The sequence below is a fragment of the Coturnix japonica genome, chromosome 20 (assembly GCF_054131305.1).
Source record: "Coturnix japonica strain WE chromosome 20, WE-NBRP24, whole genome shotgun sequence".
Classification (NCBI taxonomy): Eukaryota; Metazoa; Chordata; class Aves; order Galliformes; family Phasianidae; genus Coturnix; species Coturnix japonica.
In genome coordinates, this window is record NC_140682.1 from 7,944,039 (window position 1) to 7,962,576 (window position 18,538).

The window sequence follows — 18,538 nt, forward strand, 5'->3', positions numbered from 1 at the left end:
TGGGCCGAAGTTATCCATGTTCCAGACTTTGATCATGCCTCCTTGGTACGCACTCAACAACATGGGGCAGCCAGGGATGAAGGCCAGGGTACAGACCCAATCTTTGTGTGCTCTTGGGATTTGCTGTAGGTACATGGCAGAGCAGAGATCACAATCAGCCTCATGCACTCAGCTGCAGGGCTGCAGATCATCCACTGCTGCCCCAGAGTCAATCCAAATCACCAAGCTGGACGCAAGACTTGGGGCCTGAATCCTCTTCTCAGAGAGTAACATAGCAACTGATGCTCCAAGCCTATGTCCCAAGGGGAAGTGGCAGTTCTGGGTGCCCTTCAGTACACACCCATAGGCGCACAGAGCCACTTGGCACACACACTGCCAGATCCCCAGGCTGCCTTTCCAGGATAGCAGGACCTAGACCAGGTCCCTCAGCCTTCCTCCTTCCACACTTCCACATACCCTCGATCACAATTCCACATACCCTCTATTACACTTCCACATACCCTCAGTTACACTTTCTTATACCATCAGAACAGTTTGTCCCATTCAAACACCTTTAATACCATATAACGTTCCCTTAGCAATCCGTATTGTTCAGTTATAAACAAAAAGTTACTTTCTCTTTAACCCTTTTTCCTTTGTACATGATTCCACTATTTATACCCTCAATTAATGATTCATACTGCATGTGATGTTATGATGTGGAATATGGACAGCAACAGCACAAAACCATGACACAGTGTTACCGACCCAACAGGCTCCGACCTTAGAGCCGCTCAGGGCTTTGCTAGCAGATCTCAGCAAGGAGGCTCCCACCTCCGTCTTCGGCACTCCATGGGAAGATTGTCGGGGTCACTGAGCTGCAGCAATACAACAGGGCTGGCAAAAATGTTCTTGGTTGGTGTGAGAGAACCTGAGCTGGGGCTCATCCAAGGAGATTCAGCGATCACAGCTTCTAGTCCTGCACTTCACACATAGCTCCAGGCAACAGCAAATTAACTGTCCCTAAACACTGCAAAAAGAGGATGGATCCAATTGGATGGCCCCTGAGATAGACAAAACTCAACACCCAACACAAAACACAGTCCTCTCACCTGCTGGTCAGCAAACAACAGAGCACAACACACACCAGCATCCAGGACTCGTGCAAAAAAAGAAGAAAAAGAAATTGCTAGATGGTGTTTCTCAGAAACACAGAAGCACAAGCCAACTGGAAGATAGCTGCAATTATTCTTGAAAACAATGTCCTTTGTTATCTTGATGTGGCCAGTGTTGAGCGAAGCAAACAAAGTCAACCCGATTTTCTTACATTCAGATTAATCTGCAAGGCACAAAGTAATAAAGGTATGATTTTTATTAATAAACTGAGTGTTAGCAGCTGTCAGAAGAATGAATGTGTCACACACAGAGGTAAACTCCCACAGCAAAACTAGATGTAACATTTCCTATCTGTGTTTCATCCTCACAGGAAAAGCCTTTCTTCGCAAGATCTCCTGGAAGAGAGATGGTAAGAGACATGAAAACTGAAGGATCCGAGCACAGCTCTCCAGTAGCTCCCTCTGTACGTAGATGGTCGCAGAGACAAAAGGTCAAGTCCACTTTTGGAGGGAGCTTGGTGATGTTTACCACTAACGTTACACCACCTTCAGGTAAGTCTGCTCGCTTTCACATCCTTACAAAAGTGCATGAAATGGATCAGCATCCGCTTCTTTGGTTGACTGTTGCTTTTACTCTGAGGTCAAGTGATACAGGCTTTGCTGGTGATCTTCTCTACTCTATTGCTGTGGGTTTTTAAAATTACTATTTTTCCGCTTCAAAACATGCAACTTTGGCACTGTTTTCCCATTTCCAACAATGCAGTGAAATCCCGGTCTCATTTGGATGACAATAAGATGAACCACACTGCATTCTGAAGAGTACAAAACATGCTTGCTCTCTCCTTGGTTCTTGTGCACGGGGACACTAACACCAATTCAGTTCAAAGGAGAAATTTCCTCCAGTGACTCTTGTCCCCATGTCTTCCTTCATCTTCCATTATTTTGTTGTTGTGTTGCTGTTATTAGTAGTATTAGAAACAGTATTGTTGTTAATGAAGAGTCTAATGTCATCAAAGAAAGTTTGCAGAATCCTTTCTAATCCGGTTTTGAATTGCAAACTCAAAAGCAAAGATCTTGAATTCTGGATTCCTGGCTCTCCAAGACATAGGCAAAGAAAATGTGTTTCTTTGTCTTTTTCCACATGACACTTATGTCCAGGCACACAGCACTATAAGCAAGCAGGAGCTTTGCTGCCCAGCATTCCGGCTTTGCAAAAGCTAGAATAAACCACAACTTTTCTGCTTGCTTGTTTAAGTTCCAAGAACTCATATGAGGAGTTACAATTTAGTCAGTGTAATTATGATCAGTTCTGCATCTGTGTGCATACGTGCTGCTCTCTAGTGGTCATATTCTCCAGATCTTCCTTCCAAAGGCTTTCAATTGTGCTTTTCAATTTAATTAATCGCTAACTACAGACCCAGTTCTAACCAGCTTGGTTCCTGTTCTTTCTTCCAAGATGTCTGTGCTCCAAGGCTCCCGCTGTTGTTCAGGGGGTCTGTCTTGCGTGACAGGAACACATGTCCCAGCAACGTTGCTGTACAGGTGTCCTAGCAACGTTAATGAACAAGAATTATCCCTCAGAAGGCTATGCAGGACCAGCGGAAAAGTGCTGGGAGCCTTCTCCGTGCTGGTGCCGCCTTCTGCCTTTGGTGTCTCAGCTTCTGGATGGTCTCAGATGCCATAGAACAGACTGTCAGATGGGGGTCATCTTCCAAAGGCTGAAGGGCTGCAACAGAAGGAAACAGAGCAGAGATGGGACCCCCAGTCTACAGAGAGCCACCAGCTTCCACTCTGGGCCTTGCCAGCCCCACTCCTTGCTTTTCCTGGCCAGGAGGAGCACGAGAGACTGACGGGTCAGTGGAAGACACTGCTCAGGACTGCCATGAATGCTCCTCTGCCCCTGCAGCATTTCCTTGCAGCAGGGCAAAGCACAGCTGCATGCTGCCCAGCTCTGCCCCCAGCCCCAACACACACAGCACTGCCCTCACTCACCACTGCAGAGTTCATTCAGCATCTCCTCACTCTGCTCCCTGGCGTGCTTCCCAATCAGCCCTAGGGAAAGAGCTCTGTCAGACACCCACTCCCCAACATGCTGCCAGAAGCTCAGACCCCAACCCTGCCAGCCCAGCTGCTTCCCCTTCCATGCTGCAGGCAGGGACGGCACCTGAGGGGGGACCTGAGCAAGGCACCCACTGTGGCTACCGGCATGGGCAGGCTGTACCTGGGGGCTTCAGGGCTGTGCCTTCCTGCCAGGGCAGGGCCCAAAGAGGGACGCAGGGGTTGGGCTCACCAATGAATCTGACAGCCTCGCATCGCAAGGAGGCCTGAGAATCCTCCAGGTATGGCAGGCTCTGCTGCAGGTACCCTTCCACTCCCTTTCTGTCCTGCTGCAGCTGAAGAAGAGAACAAGAGCATGGGGCTTGCAGAGCAGCCACAGCTGCTGCTGCAACCCCTCCTCCAGCATCCCCTTTCCCCCAGCAAAAAGGTGGGGGCTGTGAGATTGTCCTCACCAAACACTTCATGATCCCCACTGTGTTCTTCTGCTGGGTCTGCTGCTTGAGCTCCTTCCACTTCAGGAACTTTGCACAGGACACAAGGGCTTCCCCAGATGCCTGCAGAACAACAGATGCAGGGACATGGCACCACACACACAGACACACATCCCAGTGTCTGAATGCTTGCTGAACTTGCTCTCAATTGCACATCACAGCTGAACTGTCAGCACACCACTGCCTGCACACTGCTCAGCTCTGAAATTCGTACCTGTGCTACGCTCAGGGTCTCGTCACTCATGTGAAAGAGCAGAGGGTGCAGGGCCCTGCGCACGATCTTCTTCATGCTTCCCTTCTGAGACCACAGCACAGCATCCATCACATCCATGAAGAGGCGGATGGAACCTTCTCGCACTTCAGATGATGCCTGAGGGAGAACAGGAGGACCTCAGACCTCAGCAGCACACTCTCACTGCCCATGGTGAGCATGAGTGTAGGCTGAGCCCCAGCACAGGGGCCTGACATCACCAAGAACAACCAAGCTGCACTAGCAGGGACACGGCCAGCAGTGCTACAGAGCCCACAGGACATGTCATTCCTGAGAGCCCAGAGAAGGAAAGAAAGGAGAAGACGCTCCTGTCAAGCACCCACCCGCAGAGCTCAGCCTCCCACAACAGACTTACGTGATTAAAAAGAGGCAGGATCTTCTCAGCCAGCTCCAGAGCAAACGGACTGGCATGCCTCTTCCCCAGATGGTGCATTGCATTCCTGAAGATATTCAGCACCTTCACAGTAATGGCTGTGTTGGCAAACAGCAGGTTCTCCATGACGCCTGGAAGCAGGGCCCGGATTTCAATTGCCTGTACAAAACACACAATTTCCTTTCCATCAGGAGGACAGATGCCAAGGCACAGTGTTGCCCATTGCCCCAGCGCCAGGCTGTCAACATGAGGCCTTCGTTTGACAAGGTCCTGCTCACCGTCTCAGGTCTATCAGACAGCAGCACGAGACGTCTGAGCACCAGCCAGAGCACTGGCAGGCTTTCCACATTCAGAAGCTTCTGGAGCAGTGCTGGCTTACACAGCTCCTTCACCAGCTCTTCAGTGGGAGGCATCGCCTGAAACCAACACAGCAGTGAGAGGCAGGCAGAGGCAGCAGGACATCCTGCACCCTGCAGCTCCTGGCTGCTCTGGCAGCTCAAGGCAGGGCACTAGGGAGACACAGCCCAGCCTGAGCTACCAGTGCTCTGTAGGAGAGCACGGTGCATTGTCCAGTAACTCACAGTCAAGCGAAGGAGGCCCAACTCCTCTGTGCTGATGCTCAATATCTCACACAGCTGTTGGTCCTGTAGAACACTGCTGAGCTCATCCCAGATCTGCTTGGATGCTTCCAGCAGGGTCAGCACACTCTTCAGTATGTCCAGGGTAGTGCTATAAACAGAGAGCAATGCTGCGTCAGCAGGGCTGCCTTAGCCACAGCACCATGGCTCAGGCAGGAGCCTGATGGAGGGCTCTGGGCTGCCATGGTTGGTATTGGCTGCTGCAGCCCTGAGCTGCCCACCAGCACTGGAAAGCACAGTGGGATGGAGGGCCTGCTCCTTGGGATGTCCTGCAGCTTTCCTTGGCTCTGGCAGCCAGACCATTTCTGAGCCCTGCTCTTCACATGGAACAAATGTGTGGGGCTGTCTGGGCTGATACCTGTCATTCTGTGGGAGGTCGGTCAACACACTCCTCAGCACATCCCTGGGAAACTGGACGGTCAGCATATCCAGCACTGAGAGCAGGATCTGCTGAACTGATGTGCTCTGGATCTTCAGGTTGGCGTGGATGAATCCCAGAATCTCTGGCACCTGTTGTGAGAACACAGGGAGACTGCTGCTGCCACTGCACTGCAGCCATTTGCCTCCCAGGCTGTGTTATTACTGCCCTTCCCACAGCTCATTGCTGCCTTCAAATGGCTTCAGTTCCCAAGAGCTGTGGCGGGCAGGGTTGCCTCACTCTGCTTACATCCATCAGCCAGGTGCCAGGGTTTCTCCGAAGCACATCCAGCATAGTCTCAGCCCACTTCTTCTCATCAAAACCATAGTCCCCAATGATCTTCTCCAGGGTTACAAGGGCAATGTCTGTCCTCTGAGAAGGGGCAAGGTTTTTTCCAAGGGGCTGCAGTAAGAAGGAAAAAAGGAGGGAAGGCATGTTAAACAGAATGAGAGAATAGCATCTGGAGCAGGATGAGCACAGGCAAAAGGAAGGATAAAGACCCTCCCTTCATGTCAAAAGCATTCTGAGGGTTCACACCTGAGCCGCAGCTTTTCTCACAGGTACACAATTTTCATGTCTCCTTACCTGCTGCCAGAAACTGCTGGTCATGAAGCCACTAAGCTTCCAGATGCGCCCCAAAGCCCTCTCACACACAGCCTGTGTCTTGGAGATGCTGAAAGGCAGCAGCACCTGTGAGGAGAGGAGCTGCTGGTTAGCCTGGGAGCTGCTGATGCCCACTGCAGGTCTGCTGAGCTCCTAGCTGGAATCACAGCATCCATCCAGGCTTCCCCTGAGCTTAAGCCAAGCCCATCATGGGGCTACTGCCGCCAGGGTCCCTTGCTGGCTCCAACTACTGCCAGTGCCGTTTCCATGGAGTGGGATAAACTACTAGAAGGGAGCTGTGGGGGCAGAACTTCACAATAGACAGACCTCCAAGATTCCCTGCAGCCGACTCTTGACACTGGCAATGGGACAGACATCTAGCACAATCTGCAGCATGTCGTCCATAGCTTCCAGGGTCTGTAAAGAGAACAGTGGGTTGTGGAAGTCTTTCAGGGTTCCCTTTCATACCCAGTAGACTGCTGTGAACCCCTCTGGCTGCCAAGGAAGGATACCCACAGATCTGTGCACAGGGGCACCCTGCAAGGCTGCTGCACTCAGAGCAGGCTACAACACAGGGTGTTTGCCAAGCCCAAGGCAAGAGTGAGAGGGGTGAGGGCAAGCAAGGCTGCTACCTTGTCCCACAAACATCTTGATAGATCTCTGGACACAAGTAATGCAAGCGGCAGCCCAGAGGCATGGGGTCAACAGTAGATTGCCCAGTACATACCTGGTTGTAGAGGGAAATGTTCAAGGCCCTGGCTGGAGGAAGATAGAAGACGATGCTGCAGCACACCTTGAAGAGATGGAGTATTTCTTCCTCTGTAACTGCATTAACTGTGCTGCAATTAGAGAGACACTGATGCTAGGAGCGGTGCCTGGGTGCTGAGGCAGGGCTGGAACAGGTCCTCCCCTGGGCAAGGCTCCCTGAGAGGGATGGGGAGCCCTGCCAGGAGGTGCCTCCTCCCCTACGGGGCTGCTCTGGGTCAGAGGACAGTCCTGATGTCACCAGCTTTGGGGCGAGGGCCAAGACTTAGTGGGGAGCTGCATCAGGGCCACCAGGATGGTGCCTGGGGGATGTGCTGGCAAAAGCAGGGGCTGGGCAGGTACCTCAAGGCAGCAATGGTGTTCATGCAGCAGTATCTCAGGCCGGTGCTCAGCTGCTCCTCACGCAACAGAACCTGCAAAGCACAATCAGGATGGCACCTGGCAGCTGCCAGCACCCAGCAACAGCAAACCTGCCACCGGCCGCTAGGGCCTGAGTCGCCCCAGTGGCCCTTGACAAACACTGGCACACTGGTGCTGCTGTCCACCTCCACTGCTGAGCTCTCAGCAGCACCTGGAGTCCCATCTGGGGCACTTGGGTGTCTGTGCATCATTTCCCTGCCTCCCTCTCCCCCTGTCCTGTCCTTCTCACAGGGTGCAGCTACCTGGGTGCCATGTCCCCTCACCTCAATCTTCTTGCACTGATTTTTCAGCAAGCAGAAGATATCATGGCTCAGTGTGAGGCTCGTCTGTCCAGCCATGCTGCACAGTATACAAATGGAATTGAGGAACTGCAGCTTCTGCACCAGATCCTGGCAAGCACACAGAGACCGAGGAGTGTGAGTGGGGACAGCCATGGCCAGGGGGACCAGGCGTTGCGGGGTGTGGAGCAGCACAGGACAGCTGCAGGACAGCAGCAGCTCTGCCCGGCCATCAGCCCTCCTGCAGCCTGAAGGCAGAGCCAGAGGGACCGTCTGGAGATGCAGGTATAGCCACGATGGAGATGGCTGCTCTTACCATTTCCATGCTGATGGTGTTGGCTTGGATGAAGTCCACTGCCTCCTGTTCCACATCAGACAGAGGCAGCAATTCAGCATCTGAGCAAGGAGAGAGAGCAGTGCTATAGAGGGGCCAAAGGCAGGTGGGAGCAGAAGGAGCTCTGCCCTCTCCGGCCCTGGGCTCGCTCCCCTGGCACAGTCTGCCTGTGACAAGGGTTCCTGGTGTGGAGCAGGGGGCACTCGCTGCCCCAGCCCTGCCCACCCCGCTTTAGAACCTCACTCACCAGCATGCAAAGGCATCACCTCCGTAACTTGGTAGGGCTCCGCTGGAGATCTTCTGTCCTGGGGAGCCCCACTCTCCTCCCCGGCCATGCACGCGACGCCCATCACAGCAGCTGTGACGTGCTGGAACAGAACGGAAACACATTTCTGTTTTCTGTATTCACACAGCACAGTATGGGTACAATTCGTCAGAACTACCCTCGCATACCCTGCGGCAAAACCATGTGCGGGGACAAAACGTGGCACGTACCTGGCAATGAGATCACTTCAAGCTATCTGCAGCAGTTCCTTGTCGCTTTGCTCAGATGGAATGAGAGCAAAAGCTGCACCGAGGCAGTGGGCGGAGGGTGAGGAGAGGAGAGAGAAAGAGCAGGTCAGTGAGCAGGGCTAAGACATCCATGGAATAACACACACAGCACAACCATCCCATCCACTTGCTGCAAGACATGCTGAGTCTCAGGCTACGTGATGCCTGTCCACCCAGCAACTTTACAATGCTTCCACTACTGAGCAAAGACAATGGAAGAAGCACGGGACAGGTGCCAACTTTACTGATACCCCCTTTGGAACGTGTGTACCAGGGGAAAATTACGTCTGATGGTCAAGAGTAAGCAATACGGTGCTGTGAGCTTTGACAGCCAGCAGTTCTCAACACCTCACTGCCCACCCATTCATCCCACGCCAGCTCAACTTACCTACAAGCTGCTGCACACGACGGTGTGAAGAAAAAGGCAATAAAGGCAATAACTAAAGGCACTAACTAAAGGCACTAACTAAAGGTACTAACTAAAGGTACTAACTAAAGGCACTAACTAACAACACTAACTAACAACACTAACAACACTAACTAACAACACTAACTAACAACACTAACTAACAACACTAACTAACAACACTAACAACACTAACTAACAGCACTAACGGCACTAAAGGCACAAGAACAACAAGACAACCAACCACTCCGACCACTAGCTCACCCACAAAGGAACACAGAACGCACCGCTCCTCCCCTCATTCCAGCCGCTTATGACATCACCAACGGCCAACAGCCTGGTCCACCATGACCCCCCACAAGGCGGGGAGCCAAGACCACGTGGTCACATCTGATTCCAACACGGCACCACAACATTCCAGGACTCAGTGTGGGCTTGGAATTCTATCCTGGTGTGGCAGCGCAATGGGAGGTGTTAGGGCACAGCTGAAGAGCTGACAGACAACGGACGTTTCCAAAGGAGGGTGCCAGATTAACTCTCAGCATTCTCTTGCGGGGCTCTTAGGAATGCTTCAAACCCATTTTCACTGCCTAGCTCATTTCTAGAAAGTCCAGTTGAGAAATGCTCACTTTGTCTGGGGAACGCCTCTATGCATCATGAATGAAAAATAAAATAAAATGGGCACGTGACCCTATGAACCTTACCTCTCTGCTCTTGTTGTCAGCCAGACACCTCAGATGAGCATGACGTGTCCCTGCTCCTGAATGAAGATTCACCCAAGTCTGTGTTCCTCTCTGCTCCATCTCTGGCTCTAAAAGAAACACAGACAGAGATGATTACAAGATCCTTTGTGCAGACGAAAGACAAGGGTGCACACGAATTCTGTTTAGCAAGAAATACTACAGTCCCAATGGACTGCTGTGGTAGTATTTGAATCCTCCTTTGGGGCTGGAGCTCAACAGGTCACACATCAGAAATAACACAAAGTGCATCTGGAAGACGTGTCTCAAAGCCCAGAAAATCCAACACGGGAGGGGGCTGGACAGTGGACCACAAGTGTCCATTTCCATTGCAGCTCCCTGTAGAGAACAGCACCAATCAGCAGGCGTGAATCAATTCATTCACAAGCTGCACAATGACTCTGTTCTTTACGTGATAAAGAAACACACAGTTATTCCTGACCAAAAAGTTGGGAGTTAATAACGACCAAAGAGGTTCCTGTTCCTACACCTCATCCTCTCACCCCAACTCCTGGGTGATGCCCACAGGCTTCAAGTCAGCTCTCAAATCCATTGAACTCCAGTCACAGAACTCCATCAAAAAGGATGTCACACATGTGACACTTACATACATTTTGCATCAGAAACAGTGACGCCAGCAGGAGCAGAGAGGTGACTGTCCCCCTGTACTCAGCACTGGTGAGGCCACAACTCTAATTCTGTGTCCAGTTTGTGGCCCCTCACTGAGAAAAAGACACTGAGGCATTGGAACGTGTTCAAAGAAGGGCAACAAAGCTGGTGAGGGGTCTGGAGCACAATGGGGCCATATGAGGAGAGGCTGCAGGAGATGGGAATGTCCAGCCTGGAGAAGAGGTGGCTCAGGGGAGACCTCATTGCTCTCTATAACTTCCTGAAGGGAGGTTGCAGTGAGCTGGTGCTTGGCCTCTTCTCTCGTGTCATTACTGATAGAACTAGAGGGAATGGTTCCAAGCTGCGGCAGGAGAGGTTCAGGCTGGACATTAGGAAATATTACTTCTCAGAAAGGGTGGCCAGGCACTGGAATGGACTGCCCAGGGAGGTGGTGGAGTCACCCACCCTGGGGGTGTTCAAGGAACATCTGCAGAAATCCCTGCTGAAATCCTGACCTCTGCCACAGGTGGCTGAGTGACACAAAAGCTGTGTCCTTGGTTCCCGGCCTTACCTTCACATGCTGTTCATCTTGCTCTGCAGCTCCTGTTCTGAATAATCTTCTTATATTCCCATGTGATGTACCCTGAAATACATCATTTAGTGAGTCTGAACAAAACATAAGACATTAATTGGAACTGTGAAGAAATGTTTTTTGCACTTTACTTGGAGGATGTTACATGCTATACCTTCTTTTCTCAATTGTAACACATGATTTTTTATAAAAAGAAACATAGCAAGTCAGCTCTTCAGTGTGCATATTGATGAAACTTGGTGAAATACAACTTTAGAAAAAGGTAATTTGAAAATTTAAATATTCTTATCAGAATCTCTGCTATTAGTTACCGTTCCCATGTTCTGATTTGATGATGATTCTCTCAGAGATGTTTTGTCACTCGCCACCTCAAATGCACTTCAAGTGCTTTAGGAGCATCACTGGAATTTTGAATAAACTCGATATATTTTAGGAAAGCTGCTACAGATGCACGACTGCAGTACTTTGGAAAAATATAATCTTGATTGAACGCTGAACAGTGTTATTTAATTATAATCCAGGTAATTAAATTAATTAAACCAAGGGAATCACCTCCCAGTCAATCAGCTCCCAGCACGGAAATCGCTTCCCTGCCAAGCAGATGCAACCAACACAAGCTGCTACATCACTCTAGGGCCCCACTGAGTCTTCCCAAGGGGTCTCCAAAGGCTTCCCTGTTGACTTCTGGGAACCTGGGAACACTCACATGGAAGCCAGTGCCCCCTAATGTGCCCCAGAGGTTTCTCAGGGCCCCGCAATTAGCTCTACAGACATCCAGACATGCCCCAGAGCAAGTATGTGTGCTGTAGGGAGCCCAAGAGACATTCCAGGGCACCCTAGTACTCCTCAGTGCGCTCAAGGGTTCTTCACCTGTCTCTAAATATGCCCTATTGGACTTTGTTTTCTCTTCTGGAGCCTTCCTTACTTCTCAGCTTTGCTTTCTCATGCCATTTATCTCGCTCCACAGCTACTGCTCAGAATATTCTTTCTTGCATTCCCACATTCCAACAGAATCACAGAATTGTAGGGGTTGGAAGGGACCTCTAGAGATCACTGAGTCCAACCCCCCTGCCAAAGCAGGTTCCCTACACCACGTTGCACAGGTAGGTGTCCATGCGTGTCTTGAATATCTCCAGAGAAGGAGACTCCACCACCTCCCTGGGAAGCCTGTTCCAGTGCTCCGTCACCCTCACTGTAAAAAGGTTCTTGCACACATTCGTGCGGAACTTCCTATGCAGAAGTTTCACCCCATTACCCCTAGTCCTGTCCCCACGCACTACTGAAAAGAGACCAGCCGTGCCACTATGGCCCCCACACCTCAGGTATTTATAAACCTGGATCAAATCCCCTCTCAGCACCGCCAACGACAACCCTCTGCACTCTGCCAGTCAGACAGTTCTTGACCCAATTCACTGTACACTCATCTATTCCATGCTTCCTCAGCTTTGTTATAAGGATGTCATGGGGGACAATATCAAAAGCCTTTCTGAAATCAAGGTAGACTACATCTGCCACTCTCCCCCTATCCACCCAGCCAGTGACATCTTCATAAAAGGCCACCAGGTTTGTCAAGCACGACCTCCCCTTGGTGAACCCATGCTGAGTACTCCTGATAACCTGCTTTACTCCCAGTTCTCTGGAGATGGCATCCAGCACAAGCTGTTCCATCACATTCCCTGGGACAGAGGTGAGGCTGACTGGCCTATAGTTACCTGGGTCCTCCTTCTTGCCATTTTTTAAAGTCCGGAGTGACACTGGTCATCCTCCAGTCTTCAGACACCTCCCCAGTTTCCAAGGCCTCTGAATGACTACAGAGAGCGGCTCAGCAATGACCTCCACCAGCTCTCTCAGCACCCGTGGATGCACCCCATCAGGTCCCATGGATTTATGGACCTTAATGTTTCCTAGGCACTCACGGACCACCTCTTCCCTGACTAAAGGGAAATCTCCCATTCCCCAGACTCTCTCATTAACCTCCAGGTTCTGGGATTCCTCAGAGAATGCCTTTTCACTAAAGACAGAAGTAAAGAAAGCATACAGTATTTCCGCCTTCTCAGCATCCTCTGTTACCAGGACCCCTTCCTCTGTTACCGACCCCTCCAACCCCCCCTTGTTTTTTGTTTATTAGCAAACTGCTAACATACTACAAAATAATAGCACTAATTACATAAGTAACATCATCATGCCAGCATCCCGACCACCTGCTTTAGAGATTTATCCTTCATTTTGTGTAACACTTCAAACACTGCAAAGAAACAAAGCAAGTGCAGAAACAGGACGCCACTTCCCTCAGGATTTTACAGTCTCATTCATGTCTGACAGATGGAGGCCCTGACAACAAGAGCTGTGTCTGTCCATAACAAGGACTCACCTCTGCAGGTGCAGGGGCAGCTCTCAGAGAAGCCTTCTTCATTTCTGCTTTCTTCTCTTTTTGTCTTTTGTCTGGGAGCTGGTGTCAATCTGCCTGAGGGAAGGGAGGCCCCTTCAGAGGGATCTAGATAAGCTGGATCAACCTCACTGGGCTGAGGTGAATGGGATGAGGTTCAGTGAGGCCAAATGCCAGGTCCTGCACTTTGGCCACAATAACCCCATGCAGCGCTATAGGCTTGGGGCTGAGTGGCTGCAGGACTGTGCAGAGGAAATGGACCTGGGGCTGTTGGTCGATGCTCAGCTGAACATGAGCCAACAGTGTGCCCAGGTGGCCAAGAAGGCCAACGGCATCCTGGCCTGTATAAGAAATAGTGTGGCCAGCAGGAGCAGAGAGGTAATCATCCCCTTGGACTCAACACTGGAGAGGCTGTGCCTCAAGTCTTATGTTCAGTTTTGGGCTCCTCGCTACAAGAAAGTCATTGAGGCACTGGAACTTGTATGTGGAAGTCTGTCCCTTGAGCAGCTCCCATTCATCATCAGCTCCCATTCTGAACCCCACTGTGCAAAACTTCTAACTTCTACTGCAGATGGCTGCAGTCACCAAAGCTCAGCCCACTATCCAGGTATCAGCCTTCTCCCTTCTGTTTTCCATCTTAGCCCATAGTTTTGCTCCCAAAAATGGAACTGCACTCCAACAGTCAAAACACAAACTAATACATCACTTTCACTGCTCCTTCCTGCACCCCCAAATTAATGGTTACCTGACATCCCCTACAGCACAGCACCTGCTCACAAGTATCATTCAAACTCTATTCTTTCATACTTCTTGATAGAGGACAGTAAAAACTCCCTTCTGCATGGCACTAAGGACAGTCTGTCCCCATCACATCCCTCTGTGTGCTGAAAGCTGCCATTGGATCTCTTGCAGCCTGCTGGCTGCTGCTCACAAACACAGGGAACTGCACCACACTGATTCTAAAGAGAGAAAGGAAGAAATGCTGGTGGGAATGGGCACCCAAGGATTGCAGAGATGCTCCAGATTGTGCCAGAGATGGAATCTCAGAGTGCTGGGACATAATTGATCACTAAGGAAAACACTTGGAAGCACATTCAATCTGCAGAAGCTGTAATTACTGGGCACAGTCAGCTTTCCTATGGCTCAGCTGGAGTAGGAGGGTGCTCTCACACATCTGCTCAGGGGCTTCAGCTGAGACACTTGCACAATGCTGGGATCATTCTGATGGAAACTATGTCTTCAGATACCATGGTTAAATCCATCCAAAATGATCAAGCAGAGCTTTAGCTCTTGAGCAGCACTTCTTCCCCACCCTTCACTACTCCAAGCAGCTCCAACAAACTTCTCAGAAGAAATCCAGGCCAGCACAGACCTGGCAGACCAGATCCAAGTGCAGCCTGTGGGACGGCAGTGCCCACTCCTTGCTTCCACCCTGCTCCAGCAGGTTAAGGAGTCTGAGCCTCACTGGCCTTTGACAGCTCAAGACTTTCAGCACCTCATGCCAACATTTCTCACCTCAGGCACTGAATTCTCTTCTCACTACCTCCTCCCAGTCCTTCCCTAGGAACAGAAACCATTCAGATTCTACAGCAAACTACAGCATCTGCACTGCAAGAGCACACTGAACCACCTGCAACAATGAAACATGGCTTTGGAGAGTGGGTTTGAAAACACACCTTTAGACAGCTGTCTCCCTGTAGCCAAAAGGAAACCAAGCAGCAAAAGAAGAGTCCAGCCTGAAACATGCCCATGCTACTAGCCCAGGTTTTTCACAGTGAATGTAAAATCCATCCTGCTCTTGAGGTAACAAATGACCAGTGGGTCTCCCCTTGCTCCACCCCTTCTCCTTCAAAGCCAGAAAAAGAAAGAAAAAACAAGCAGAAGAAACCCAGACGTACCTTTCCACACACAGAGCAGAAAGTGGAACAGCAGTTGGTCTCCTTCCTGAGACATGGTGGGGAGCATCCCAGAGGAAGCCCAAGTTCTTTGCTTCTCTCCACAGGGACTTCAAGCACTCTTGGCAAGAGCTGCTTTGGTTCTTTCTTCAACTGCTTCCATCACCAGAATCTCCTTTGGAAAAGGAACACTGAAGAAAGAATCAGCAAATGAGAAAGAATGAGCAATAGCCACTTTCCCAGCTTTCTTCTGACATGCAATTAAGACTCACGACTTGGGCAAGGTCTTAAAATCAGCTGGTTACAAGAACTGTCCCAAAATATATCCAGCTTCTGTACAGCTGCCGTTATTTCTGTCAGTGAGTGTAATCACAGAATCATAGAATGGCCCGGGCTGGAAGGGACCTCAAGGATCATGAAGATCAATCGCCTCCCTGTCCCTGCTGGCCATCCCCTCTTCTGATGGAGCCCAGGGGACCATTTGCTCTCTGAGCTGCAAGAGCACGCTGATGGCTCACGTTCTGTTTTTCATCCACCAGGACCCCCAGGTCCTTCTCTGCGGGGCTTCTCTTAAGGACTGCTCCTCCCAGGCTGTAGAAATGCCTGGGATTCCTCCAGCCCAAGTGCAAAACCTTGCACTTTGCTGTCTTGAACCTCATTAGATTCACCTAGGCCAACCTCTCGGTTGAGCTCCCTCTGAATGGCATCCCTTCCTTCCACTGCATCAGCCCCACCACTCAGCAAACAGCAGAGGGTGCACTCCATTGCATCATTGGTGTCACTGATAACCATGTTAAAAAGCACTGGTCCCAAGACAGACTCCTGGATGACACCACTTGTTATCAGCCTTCACCTGGACATCGAACCATGAATCACCACCCTCTGTCTGTGGCCTTTCAACCAATCCCTTATCCACCAGGTGGTCCACCTGTCAAATCCACATCCTTCCAGTTTAGAGATAAGGATGTGGTGGAGGGCCATGTGAAAGATCTTGCTCAAGTCCAGGTCAATGACATCAGTTTCCTTCCTTTTGTCCACAAATGCAGTCACTCCATCATAGAAGACCACCTGATTAGTTAGGCATGGCCTTCCCCTGCTAAAGCCACACTGACTGTCTTGGATCACATGCTCATTCCTTATGTGATCAAGCATGTCTTTGAGGTGTATCTGTTCTTCACCATCTTCATCACTGTTCCACATTTGAATCAAATAATCGGTGTTGCTGTCACGAAGAAAACCTCTTTGTCTTCTACTCCTGCTGCACTACTGTGCTTTCACCAGAAGCAAAGGGAGAGGCCACCTCCTAGATCCAAATTTTAAGAAACCAACACCCAATAGGTGTCATCTGAAGTAAAATAGGAGAGAAATTAAGATGACTCTTCTGCATCCAGCTTGGATCACTCCCTCACTCAGGCACACCACCATCAGATCAAGGAGATGCTGCCTTCAGCTTAGAGACTGTATGGGAAATCACAGCTTGAACCTCTAATTAATCAGCTGAGGCAAGTGTTGGGTCAGCTGCGGGAGCACAGGTGAGAGTAATCTAGCTGTGCTCCTGGAAGGGGTGGACCTCAACTCCACTTCCTCTGAGACCTCATTTAAGTGCTGACCACCACTGAGGCAGCATCTCTTGGAGATTGCTCCCCAGTTGAGACTGCCTCAGCTTTCTGGTCAAAACATCGACATTGGTGAGTTTTCCTTTGCTAACAACCTTTGACTATTTACCTCCATCTTGGTTAACATCTTTATATTAGCCACCCTTACAGAGACCATAAGGGTTTGGGCTTCCAAACTCTCAGCAAGCATTTGGATCAGACAGCTTCCTGCTGGGGAGCCCCCTGCATCACTTCTGCTTCTTCTGATACCGAACCCGCAGATGCTTCAGAGCTCATTAGCATGGACTTCCTTCCTCCCCTCAGCAGCTGCTCCTGCACTCACCTTCATTCCTACTCAGATACCGGCCGCTTCCAGCACCAGCTGACCTGCAAGACACAGAAAGGAAAGGTGGGAGTCATGCAAACGCACAAGCCCAAGGCTGCATCACCACTACGTATGGCAGCCTCGGGAAGTCAGCTGCAACTACAGCCTTTGTCAGAATGGAAACAGGCACTATCAGTTAAGTGTGACCTCTGAACTCATTGCCACCATCAGAAATAGGCACTGAAATTGCTCACTTCACTGTAGCTGGTTACCTCCTTCTTTTGGAAAATGCGGACATGGAATTGAAGGACACCAGAAAATTGACATCTACTTCATTGTAGGTGGTTAAGCTTGGAAGCAGGACTTGAGCAAGACAAGCTTCTCAGCTCAGAATCACAGAATTATCAAGGTTGGAAAAGACCTAGAAGATCATCTGGTCCAACCATTGCCAATACTTCCCGGATAAATCATATTCCATACATCACATCCAAACGTTTCTTGAACACTGCCATGATCGGTGACTCCACCACCTCCCTGGGCAGTGCATTCCAATGCCGGAATACCCTTTCTGACAAGTAATGTTTCGCAATGTCCAGCCTGAATTTTCCCTGGCGCAGCATAAAACCTTTTCCTCTAGTTCTATCAGTGATTACACAAGAGAAGAGGCCAAACCCCAGCTCACTACAACCTCCCTTCAGGAAGTTATAGAGAGTTATAAGGTCTCTCCTGAGCCTCCTCTTCTCCAAGCTGAACAATCCTAGTTCCCTCAGCTTCTCCTCGTAAGGTTTTGCTCCAGACCCCTCACTACCTTCTTAGCTGAAGACGTTCCAGAAACGTAAGGTTTTCTTGCATGGAGGGGCCCAAAACTGAATAGGTCAGAGCTCCTTCTTTCCATCATTGCTGTCACCTGGAAGGCTGTCCTTGGAACTGCAGTGACTCATGCATCCTAACTGCACTCCATTGATGGAAGCACAACGTGCATCATTGCAAATTGCTGGTGGGTTCCTGTGTTGGCGAGGGATGGATTCACCTGGAAAGAGTAGATACACAGCAGTTAGTGTAAACTTTCACTATCCAAGGAGGCAAAGGCTTGGTGCTGCCTGTCAAGCAGGTTTCAAGCAGCTTGCGAGACTCATTTGGGAAAGACAGGAGTCAACCAACGATGTCAGGCACAGGCTCGAACGCAGGAATACAGAAGGAGGCACAAGCCCACTGAAAGCATGAATTCTACCTGTGTTGCTGACAAGCACTGCTTTGAAAGCTGGATTTGCACCCTTACCTGCCAGGACCACGACTTCTGCTTCGGAAGGCTCCCTGGCACTGCTCTGCAGTTGGCATTTGGCCACAGGGGATGGTTTGCCCAGGCAGAAGCAGGAACGCCAACTGCCAGCTGCTGACTCTGCCCTCTTACTGGGAGAACTCAGTCTGGAGAGAGAAAACAGAGCATGCTGTCAGTCGTGGTGCAGGATGAGGGAAGAGCTGCACCGAGCCCTTGCCAATAGTTGCCTGTTCCCGCCACTGCCTGCTTTCTGCTGAAACACAGCCTAGAAACACCCTCTGTTTCAAACAGCAGAGGATGCTTCCATTCCTACAGCTCAGCCCTCAAGTCCTGCTGGCTACATTCCTCTCAATGATTTCAAGCAAGATTCGGAGCATGTGAGTAAAGTCTCCACAGCAGAACAGGACAGGAGCTGG

The 18,538-nt window shown here is 50.4% G+C and overlaps 2 protein-coding genes and 1 long non-coding RNA gene across 3 annotated transcripts in view; all 3 read right to left on the reverse strand.

Annotated features, from left to right (window-relative positions):
• Window positions 1–17,907, reverse strand: part of LOC146757518 (rho GTPase-activating protein 32-like) — a 218,196-nt gene extending 200,289 nt beyond the window's left edge. The window contains exons 1-2 of the mRNA XM_085520746.1: window positions 17,652–17,907; window positions 16,862–16,905 (exon numbers count right to left, since the gene is read on the reverse strand). Coding sequence (XP_085376872.1) covers window positions 16,862–16,905; window positions 17,652–17,695 — 88 coding nt within the window. The 5' untranslated portion in view covers window positions 17,696–17,907. The remainder of the gene's footprint in view (window positions 1–16,861; window positions 16,906–17,651) is intronic.
• On the reverse strand, window positions 1,337–7,104 carry LOC146757538 (uncharacterized). Its single transcript, XM_085520717.1, has 14 exons — window positions 7,054–7,104; window positions 6,674–6,785; window positions 6,274–6,363; window positions 5,929–6,033; window positions 5,593–5,745; window positions 5,284–5,435; window positions 4,869–5,016; window positions 4,566–4,703; window positions 4,270–4,446; window positions 3,858–4,013; window positions 3,605–3,706; window positions 3,385–3,487; window positions 3,087–3,146; window positions 1,337–2,820 (listed from the first exon to the last, which is right to left on the reverse strand). Exons 1-14 carry the CDS (start codon window positions 7,074–7,076, stop codon window positions 2,672–2,674), a joined length of 1,668 nt encoding a protein of 555 aa, XP_085376843.1. The 5' UTR covers window positions 7,077–7,104; the 3' UTR covers window positions 1,337–2,671.
• LOC146757539 (uncharacterized) lies at window positions 8,007–8,774 on the reverse strand. Its single transcript, XR_014936127.1, has 3 exons — window positions 8,684–8,774; window positions 8,239–8,311; window positions 8,007–8,111 (listed from the first exon to the last, which is right to left on the reverse strand). It is a non-coding gene; the product is annotated as an uncharacterized LOC146757539 (long non-coding RNA).
• Window positions 17,908–18,538: the final 631 nt, after the last annotated feature.

Excerpts from the sequence above, each read along its gene's own strand:
- LOC146757538 (XM_085520717.1), bottom strand. The coding sequence starts at position 7,076 with ATGAACACCATTGCTGCCTTGAG. Across the intron at positions 5,436-5,592 it reads CTGGCACCTGGCTGATGGAT|GTGCCAGAGATTCTGGGATT; the intron begins GTAAGCAGAGTG and ends TTCTCACAACAG. Across the intron at positions 2,821-3,086 it reads GCTGAATGAACTCTGCAGTG|CCCTTCAGCCTTTGGAAGAT; the intron begins GTGAGTGAGGGC and ends CTTCTGTTGCAG.